The 10,833-nt window shown below is 43.4% G+C and overlaps 1 protein-coding gene and 1 pseudogene across 1 annotated transcript; both read left to right on the top strand.

The window, feature by feature from the left end:
• Positions 1-4,883: 4,883 nt before the first annotated feature.
• On the top strand, positions 4,884-6,728 carry LOC123056953 (proliferating cell nuclear antigen-like). The gene is made up of 5 exons (XM_044480159.1): positions 4,884-5,190; positions 5,270-5,437; positions 5,537-5,631; positions 6,277-6,417; positions 6,456-6,728. Exons 1-5 carry the CDS (start codon positions 4,884-4,886, stop codon positions 6,726-6,728), a joined length of 984 nt encoding a protein of 327 aa, XP_044336094.1.
• Positions 6,729-6,750: 22 nt separating this feature from the next.
• On the top strand, positions 6,751-8,459 carry LOC123056952 (proliferating cell nuclear antigen-like; annotated as a pseudogene).
• The last annotated feature ends 2,374 nt before the right edge of the window (positions 8,460-10,833 follow it).

Genomic DNA, 10,833 nt, shown 5'->3' with positions numbered 1-10,833 from the left:
TACATTTCTTGCAAGGCTTATAGTGATGTACATTACCGAGAGGGCCCAGAGATCCTCTCTGACAATTGGAGTGACAAATCATAGTCTCGAAACGCCAACTCAACATGTACCTTCAGAGACACCTGTAGAGCTCCTTTATAATCACCCAGTTACGTTGTGATGTTTGGTAGCACACAAATTGTTCCTCCGGTAAATGGGAGTTGCATAATCTCATAGTTGTAGGAACATGTATAAGTCATGAAGAAAACAATAACAACATACTAAACGATCAAGTGCTAAGCTAACGGAATGTGTCAAGTCAATCACATCATTCTCCTAATGATGTGATCCCATTAATCAAATGACAACTCATGTCTATGGTTAGGAAACACAACCATCTTTGATCAATGAGCTAGTCAAGTAGAGGCATACTAGTGACACTATGTTTGTCTATGTATTCACACATGTATTATGTTTTCGGTTAATACAATTTTAGCATGAATAACAAACATTTATCATGAGATAAGGAAATGAATAATAACTTTATTATTGCCTCTAGGGCATATTTCCTTCAGCAACCTATGCGTGAATGGAGATGATGGTGAGGCATCGCGTTGCGCTGACAACGAGGAAAGTAACTTGGCTGAAGGCATCGACAACGGGTGGCTATCGAGGAAAACAACGCGGTGATGGGGGAGGTGGGTGGCGAGGGATGATTGAGCGGTGAATGGCAGCCAAGGAGACGGAGCGGCGGCGAGATTGGACGAGCTTGCCTTCGGAGTGCATGTGATGCAAGATTTCCTTTCCGGGTTGACCGGGGGCCTCCTTGTGTGTTTATTATTTCTGGTTGAAGCAGTGAACTTCCAGGGTTAAAGCATTTTCTTTTGCCGAAGGGGAGGGTAGAAAACAAAAATAATCAGAGGGGGGATGGGGAGGTTTGTGGTGGGAGGGGGTGGAAACCCTCGAAGCGATGTTGGTAGGAGCATACTGTTCATTTGTTTACTGACATGTTCATAATGTGCATCCTTTTGTTATTGTATTTGGAAACACGTGTAATGTTTCCATATCTTGAAACTACGAATACTGATAAGTGCAAGCCATTCTCTTCTAGAAAATTTGGGAATTGGCTCACACACTATTAAATAATTTGATGCACTCTTTCTTATTTTAAATGGTCAGAAAGAACAAGTGAAGACTTCTATTTTGGATCGATTCCTTTATTGATAGTTTGATAACAATTTCTTAATGACTATTCAAACATATGAACGTTCTCCATAATTAGATTAAATCACTTCTGTAACCTGCAAATGTAGTAGATAAAATTATTCAGATTAAATCTAGAAGAATATATTGAGATTCTACCATGTATATACTTACAAACTAAAAGAGAATGTAATCAAATAATGATATATTTGTCTCTCCCATGGTAGCTATCCAGTACTAGCGCATGTGTAGAGGACTACAACTTCGCTACTGAACCACCATGAGGAGGCCACCGTGGAGACAAACTAGGTTGTCGTTTAAGTCAACAACCACCTATGACTAATGTACACATATTTTAGTTAAGCGGGCCTTTGTTTCAGTTGGATTTTCTCATATATACACGATGTATTTTTTCCTTCGCGTTTCTTGCAAGCACAGAAATATTATCTTTCTTGCCGGCGAATAATAAGAGAGAACAATACTGTTATTGTGCTATAGGCATCTTGTAAATAAGACATCTCTGATGACAAGTGAGGCACATTTCATTTTAAAATCAGAGATACAACACAGTATCATATTTCACGAACTGATAAGAGTTTTGAAGCTAAAATGATGGTAGAGCAAGCCTGAGAAGTGAGGAAGTCAAGGGTTGGAAGGGTTGCCTTGGTTGGTTTGTAAGGAGACATGATGATTGTCACAGATAAAAACAAAGTAGATAATGGTATGTGTCCCTATGTAAATGAAACCTTATGCCATCGTGAATGACATACATTTGGGTCTATAGTTTTGTTTATTCCATGGCAATGCACATGCATTAAGCATCATATAGCATGGTCAGCGACGAATAATTCAAGACTTGTAACTTCACTACCATTTCCAAATGCAAGTTTGCTGGGAAGTCAAAGTCATGCGCTAGATTGAGAGTGGAGGCATGCGACAGAGAGGAATGTTCTCTCAGGGTGGCATGACTGTCATGAGAGAATGTTTATTTAACTACCTTCGTTTTATATCCTTATTTACTCTATATATCAGCGCACCGTTATGTTACTGGAATTTGTATGCCCACATTATTATTTGGTAGAAATAAGTGGGTATACCACAATTAATTGGGAGAAGTTTAATGAATGAGTGTTTCTCTTTATGTTTCTTATGGGCATAAAAACATTATATTTGTTGAGGTTGAAGAATGAGGAGAGATAAACTTGCCATAAAACAACATGCATCTTTCATTAATCGCAAATAAGAAATTCAATACGCCATCATCTTCCAAGGTAGTGATAACCGTCTCATTTTCCAATCAGATATACAATACACCATCATCTCTCGGAGTATGTGAGGACTTTTTCATAGATCTGATAAAGTTTAGAAAAGATGCCAAGTAATGGTTGGGTGAGATGACACTTTGTCTTTTATATTTTTTAATATATGTTTATATGTTCACTTTTATAGGTTAGAGACAAAAAATATATGGCATAAAAAATGTTGATTGACAAAGTCATGGACGTACCTACGATCGAGTAGACTCAAAACTCATCGAGTTTTACACAATGAGATGCATATAGATAATTGTTATTACTTGTGTATATATATGTTGCACATGACAATACAAAAGGTGTACTTCTCTTTACTTTTGCAGAGTATAAGAACGGTAGAGATGGATTGTGTGGGTGTTCAGAAAGAATCCATCAATAAGGTCCCGAGGCAATGTCGTACAATCAGGAAAAGGCTAAAAGCCCGTGGCAACTCATGGGACTTCTACTAGTTAGTCTATGTTTAATCCTCCGTCCTTGATAGGAAGGCTCAAAATTTTTTTGCCAACGCTGCCGCGAGACTAGGGAGCTCCTATTGGGCATTTGCTATTTGGCGCTGCAGGCGCCCGTTAATGTGTATTTTGCAAACGGGCGCCTGCAGCGCCTCGCACTGGGCCGGCCCAAGTAGTTTTCAGTTCTCTGTGTTAAAGAGACAAAAAATCATGACTTATATGCGGGCTGCAGGATTCGAACTCGCGAAGCTGTGGTTCCATCGAACATGCAACAACCAACCGACAAGCTTCGCCTCTGTGAAATCGTCGATATTCTTTCTTGTTTGTTCTTTCCTCTTCCTTTTCTTTTCCTTTTTCGGTTCTTTTCCTGTCATTTTTCTTTTTCTTTTTGCTTTTTATTTTTTAAATAATGTGAGAAATATTCAGCAGATTTATAGGAACATTTCTTTTCAATTCGACGAACTTTTTTCAAAATCATTGAAATTATTTTCAAACTCGATGAACTCTTTTCTAATTCGATGAACTTTTATCGAAATCAATGAACTCTTTTCAAAATCTGATGAACTTTTTATCTAAAGCAATGAACTTTTTTCAAAATTCGTGAACTTTTATGAAAATTGATGAACTTTTTTTCAATTTTCTTGAACTATATTGAATTTTGTGAACTTTTCGATCTGTGAACTTTTCTCAAACTCATGAACATTTATGAAAATCGATGAACTTTTTTCAATTTTCTTGAACTATATTGAATTTCGTGAACTTTTTCGATCCGTAAACTTTTTTCAAACTCGTGAACTTTTTTAAATTCGCTAACTTTTCTGAAATTAGTGGACCTTTTCAAATTTATAAACTTTTTCTTGAACTAGTGAACTTTTTTCAATTTTCGTGAGCTTTTTTTTAATATCTGAACAAGTACTTTTTGAAACAATTTCGTGAACTTTTTTTAATCTGGGACCAGCGCGGCTGTAATTGTACTTAAATATCACGCAGTACCACTTGTAAGTTTTATGAGGTTGCCGTAGTGGTTAGTGAAGCGCGTGCAGGTTCCAGCGGCGCGAGTTCGAATCCCCAAAACAACAAACATTTTTCCTATGATTTTTTGCTGCTACTGCTTGTTCGTGGGCCGGCCCAGCCCGGGGCGTCGCAGGCGCCAGGAGCGCGAACGGGCGCCTGCAGCGCCGTATAGGAGCTCCCCTCCTATTGGGCACCACAGGCGCCAGAAGTCCATCAAAATTCATTGCTTTAGATAAAAAGTTCATCAATTTTCTAGACAGGTTCACAAAACTTGAAAATAGTTCATCAACATTGAAAAAAGTTCATGAATTTTTTTTAAAGTTCATCAAATTTGAAAACAAGTTCTTGAATTTTTTTTAGGAAAGTTCACAAAAATAAAAAACAGTTCATGGATTTTTAAAAAAATGTCCGTTGATTGTGAAGAAAAATTTCATCGGTTTACAATCACGCATTTAAGATAAAAAAATAAAAACAAAAAGAAACAGAAAAACAGAAAAAGGAAAAGAAAAAAAAGAAAGAAAATGCGAACTGAAATAATAAGAAGGACGCAAGAAGTTATCGTGCATATCGTGCTGGTTAGCACGGTGCGCTGTGAACGTGTAGGTCCTGGGTTCGATTCGGCGCAGCTCTCTATTTTTTGCACTTTATGAAGAGACGTAGCGAAACGCTAAATGGGCCGGCCCATCTCGCGGTGGACTGTAGGCGCCAGTTTGCGAAATGGCCTGTAACGGGCGCCTGCAAACACCGCAAGCCTATGGCTCCCTATTAATATCTGGTTCCCCTTCCTCCGTCCCCTCCCAACCGCTCTCCATCCCGCACCCTTCCAGACCTAGGGTTTCCCGTCCTCTCCCGCCCCTCTTCCCAATGCCGCCATCTTCTCCTACGTCGCCGCCGGGCCGTCCAAGCCACCATGTTTGAGCTGACGATGGCGAAGGGAAGCATCTTACAGGGTGTCCTGGAGGCGATCCTCGACCTGGTCAATGTGGCCAACGTCGACTGCTCCAGCAAGGGCTTCTCGCTCCAGGCCCTGGACATCGAACACGTCGTCTTCCTCTCGCTCTTCTTCCCCTCCGAGGTCTTCCGGTCCTACCGCTGCGACGAAGACTGCTCCATGCGCATCGCAATCGCCGACATGGTCGATTTGCTCCGCGCCTCCAACGATGGTGACATCATCACCATCAAGGTCACCGACCAAAACTTCGAAGACATTACCATAACATTCGAGTCGCCCGGTAAGTGCCCGCACGTCTTTTGCGATAGCTGCTCTTCGCCCTGACCCTGTGCTGATTTTGTGTTTGTGGAAATGAACAGACAAGACTAAAACTACGGATATGGATTTGCAGCTTGTGGACGCCAGAAGCCATCGCCTCAAAATCTCGGAATGGCACGATATGGAGTCGGAGTACCAGGCCATTTTCTGCATGCCCTCTGCGCAGTTTATGTTGAACTGCAAGTCCCTCAGCGTCATCGACGACGATGGTACATAGATTTACCTGGTGATTTATAAGGCTAACTGTTACTGTTGCGCATGGAGGATTCTAGTTATGTACCTTGAACCATTTCCATCTCCTGCTGTAGTTGTCATCAGGGTGAATGAGGAGGTCATCAGCTTCTCTACTAAAGGAAAAAGTGGGTGCGTGAACATTTCCCATGTGCCGAACAAAACTGACAAGGTACTTAATAGTTTGACCCTCTTAGCCCCTCAAATTGGAATGGATATCCTCCTCCTCTGAATATCTGTATGTGACTGTAACATGAAATGCAGTGAACAACCATATCAATGATTTGTTGGTAGATTCTTAGCAAGTGTGCATTCTTGGTTCCTCACCTAGGTTATAGGCACCAGAGTAGCCGAACATGCATACATAGTGCCTTAGAATTTCATTGTCTCACTATGCTGTGTTGAGTTCCTAATTCACTTTGTTTGTTAATGTTGGTTTCTGTGTTTGGAGTATGTTTAGTCTGCATAACTTGCAAGTTAATTTGTCTAGAGCAGAAGCTACATATATTTCATAAAGGGGAACATGGCTCTTCATTTGGTTGATTACATTGGTATTGGTAAAGGGGTTGAATTAGATGTTTGTTTTTTAGTTAGCTTATTATTTCCTCCTTTAACTGTAAAATCTTGGTGACGTGGTTAACTACTCTGCAGTGCAAATTAACATCTGTTTATTCTATAAATTTCAATTGGTTCTATCATATGGAGTAACATCTTTAGTATATTGTGCCATTCAATTAGTATTTTAAGAAAATACTGAAGAATAGATCCGTCTATGCGTATCTGCACTAGTTAATGGGTCATGTTTGTATCAATGCAGCCAGAAAAAGCTAGTGTTACCCTTACACATGTGCGAGGGATAGTTTCATTGACCTTGAACCTGAGGTACATGAAGTCCTGCGCCAAGGTGTCTACCCTGTGTGATCAAGTGAATATCGGTCTCTCCCCCCTGTGTGATCAAGTGAATATCGGTCTCTCCCCCATGGAACCTTGGTCGAGTACAAAATTGCAGAGAAGGGCTACATCAGATATTTCGTGGCACCAAAGATAACAGAGGAAGAGGAAGGGAAAACAGAGACCGAAGAGGCAGAGGGAGAGGAAGGGAGGCAAAGGAAGAAAGCAAAAAAAATGGTCAAGTACAAAATTGCAGAGAAGGGCTACATCAGATATTTCATGGCACCAAAGATAACAGAGGTAGAGGAAGGGAAAACAGAGACCGAAGAGGCAGAGGGAGAGGAAGGGAGGCAAAGGAAGAAAGCAAAAAAAAGATGAAACGGGAAGCATCTTTAGTACCATGTTGGAGCTGCGGATGGCGAAGGCGAAGGGAGGCATCTTCGAGGATGTCCTGGAGGCGATCCTCGACCTGGTCAATGTGGCCAACGTCAACTGCTCCAGCAAGGGCTTCTCGCTCCAGGCCCTGGACACCGAACAGGTCGTCATCCTCTCGCTCTTCTCCCCCCCCCCGAGGTCTTCCAGTTCTACCGCTGCGACAAACACCGCTCCATGTGCATCGCAATCGCCGACATAGTCAATTTCCTCCGCGCCTCCAAAGATGGTGACATCATCACCATCAAGGTCACCGACCAAAACTTTGAAGACATTACCATAACATTCGTGTCGCCCGGTAAGTGCCAACACGTCTTTTGTGATAGCTGCTCTTCGCCCTGACCCTGTGCTGATTTTGTGTTTGTGGAAATGAACAGACAAGACTAAAACTACGGCTATGGATTTGCGGCTTGTGGATGACAGAAGCCATCACCTCAAAATCCCGGATTGGCACAATATGGAGTCAGAGTACCAGGCCATTTTCTGCATGCCCTCTAAGGAGTTTATGTTGAACTGCAAGTCCCTCAGCGTCATCAACGACGATGGTACATAGATTTACCTGGCAATTTATATGGCTAACTGTTACTGTTGCGCATGGAGGATTCTAGTTATGTACCTTGAACCATTTCCATCTCCTGCTGTAGTTGTCATCACGGTGGATGAGAAGGTCATCAGCTTCTTTACTTCACGAAAAAGAAGGTGCATGAACATTTCCCATGTGCCGAACAAAACTGACAAGGTACTTAATAGTTTGACCCTCTTAGCCCCTCAAATTGGAATGGATACCCTCCTCCACGGAATATATGTATGTGACTGTAACATGAAATGCAGTGAACAACCATATCAGTGATGTGTTGTAGATTCTTAGCAAGTGTGCATTCTTGGTTCCTCACCTAGGTTATAGGCACCAGAGTAGCCAAACATGCATACATAGTGCCTTAGAATTTCGTTGTCTCACTATACTGTGTTGAGTTCCTAATTCACTTTGTTTGTTAATGTTGGTTTCTGTGTTTGGAGTATGTTTAGTCTGCATAACTTGCAAGTTAATTTGTCTAGAGCAGAAGCTACATATATTTCATAAAGCGGAACATGGCTCTTCAAGCGGTAAATGGGGTTGAATTAGATGTTTGTTTTTTAGTTAGCTTATTATTTCCTCCTTTAACTGTAAAATCTTGGTGACGTGGTTAACTACTCTGCAGTGCAAACTAACATCTGTTTATTCTATAAATTTCAATTGGTTCTATCATATGGAGTAACATCTTTAGTATCTTGTGCCATTCAACTAGTATTTTAAGAAACTACTGAAGAATAGATCCGTCTATGCGTATCTGCACTAGTTAATGGGTCATGTTTGTATCAATGCAGCCAGAAAAAGCTAGTGTTACCCTTACACATATGCGAGGGCCAGTTTCATTGACCTTGAACCTGAGGTACATGAAGTCCCGCGCCAAGGTGTCTACCCTGTTTGATCAAGTGAAGATCGGTCTCTCCACCAAGCTACCTTTGATGGTCGAGTGCAAAATTGCAGAGAAGGGCTACATCAGGTATTTCGTGGCACCACTAGAGGAAGAGGAAGGGAAAACAGAGACCGAAGAGGCGGAGGGGGAGGAAGGGAGGCAAAGGAAGAAAGCAAAAAAAATGATGAAACAGGAGATGAGATGCTGGGCTGATGAATAAGCAGGGATCCGTTGCCTACTATTGTGTGCAAGCAAAATCGAGTTCTTGTGTTCAATTAGCATTGAAGTATGTGTAGTAAGAATCTGCTCGTGACAACATCTCTACTTTTAAGTGTCTTCCGTATTTTGAACAAACGATGATGTCTGTACTAAGGTGCAATGTATGAACTTATGAATGGAGCAATCTCATTTGCGAACCGTTCCGAGCATGCCTCATTTATGATGAGATCTATTGAAACGAACCAAGGTATTTCTATTATTTTTAATATAAGAAAACGCAACAGGAAAGACGATAGAAACCTTGTCTTCTGGTCCCATGCTTCTGGTGGGGAAAAAAGGAGGCAAAAAAGAAAGAACAACGATCTAAAGTGCTCCTGTACCTTTGGCCTAATCCCCAATCCAAAAATCTGTAACGAACACCTCAATAGCTGTTACAACCTACCCCTATCCATGAACTTGACCCCATCATACAAAACGAGTATGGAAGCCGCACCCGTGCTCCTACACAAGTTAGACAGCGCGTTGCTACCCCTATCCATGAACTTGACCCCATCATACAAAACGAGTATGGCAGCTGCACCCGTGCTCCTACACAAGTTAGACAGCGCGCAACGGTAGAAAGACCTGACCCCCCCTCCGTCCTGTATATCTTCCTTGAGCAATCGAGGGTGCTACAGTAAACAATCGAGGGCGCCACGGTAGAATCTAACGAGCCTAATCATGTCATGATTAGACAATGTTGTGCTACAGTAAACAATCTTTAATGACGGATTAATTAGGCTTAATGGATTCGTCTCGCGATTTCCCTTTCATTTGTGTAATTAGTTTTGTAATCTTTACTCCTAATGTCTCAGTTGGTAGTCTCCACTGGTCAATTTTCGTTCCACCAGAGACGGCTTTTTTCGTCCTCGATCCCACCTCCCACATCTCATCGATTCCCCCGTGGACCCTTGAAAAGCACGTTCGCGGCGCCCTCCTGATGCGTCCAGGTAGTTCCCTCGCACGAACTACGCCAGAAAAATGGATGGAAAAAAATCTACGAAATTAAACCAGCGGAAAAAGTTCCAGGGCGAGCGAGCGAGGCGTCTAGAGAGCCCTCGAGAGAGAACCCCGCCAGAGGACATTCCTTCCCCACCGCCATCGCGCTATCTCCGTACAAAGCAGCCCTCAGATCCCTATCTCCGTTCGCTGCCGCCGCCGATCCCGCCTCCACCGATCCCCTTGCCACCACGCTCGCGATCCAGAGTGTTCCGTTTCCCCTCTGGCCCTTCCGCGTGTCTCCCCTATCTCCGTACCGATGGCTGCGTATTTGCCGCCTCCTCCTTCCCCCGTCCATGGTGACGGCGCCCGCGTCACACATAGACCCTCCCCCATCCTGTATGTTGGTCGTTGATGGGGTGAGAGGCGCGACCACAATCCAGTTGGGATCTCGGTGTGGACTCGTTCGTTGTGATGGAGGACGGCGCTGCCTCCCTGGTGAATGGGATCAAAGGGAGGGACGTGAAAGTCGACGAGGCAGCGGCTGGGAGCCCGACGGTGAACACTGGAGTTCATCCGGGGGCGATCTGAGGCCACCTCAACCGCCGGTGGAGGAGGCTTCCCAGTTGTAATCTCTACTCCTAATGTCTCAGTTGGTAGTCTCCGCTGGTCAATTTTCATCCCACTAGAGACATGTTTTTTTCGTCCTTGATCCCACCTCCCACATCTCACCGATTCCCCCTGGACCCTCGAAAATCACGTTCGCGGCGCCCTCCTGATGCATCCAGGTAGTTCCCTCGCACGAACTACGCCAGAAAAACGAATGGAAAAAAATCTACGAAATTAAACCAGCGAAAAAAGTTCCAGGGCGAGCGAGCGAGGCGTCCAGGGAGCCCTCGAGCGAGAACCCCGCCAGCGGACATTCCTTCCCCACCACCATCGCGCTATCTCCGTATAGAGCAGCCCTCAGATCCCTATCTTCGTTCGCTGCCGCCGCCGCCGATCCCTTCGCCGCCGATCCCGCCTCCATCGATCCCCTTGCCACCACGCTCGCGATCCAGAGTGTTCTGTTTCCCCTCTGGCCCTTCCGTGTGTCTCCCTATCTCCGTACCGATGGTGATAGGGGATCACCTTGACGCAAACCCCGTTGAGGCCTGAATTGTTCTGAATACTCTCCATTTATCTTCACTCTATAGCTGACTGTGGAAGCACATTTCATGATTAAATCAACCCATGCTGCAGCGAATCCCAATTTTCGATAATTTTCTCAAGAAAAGGCCATTCTACTCTGTCATATGCTTTACTCATGTCTAATTTTATAGCAGCCAGCCCTATATTACCTTTCCTTTTGCTCTAAGGTAGTGCGAGCCAGGAGGACATTATCAGTTATCAGCCTA

The sequence above is a fragment of the Triticum aestivum genome, chromosome 3A (assembly GCF_018294505.1).
Source record: "Triticum aestivum cultivar Chinese Spring chromosome 3A, IWGSC CS RefSeq v2.1, whole genome shotgun sequence".
In the NCBI taxonomy this organism is placed as follows: domain Eukaryota; kingdom Viridiplantae; phylum Streptophyta; class Magnoliopsida; order Poales; family Poaceae; genus Triticum; species Triticum aestivum.
This window is presented reverse-complemented; position numbering and strand designations above follow the sequence as displayed.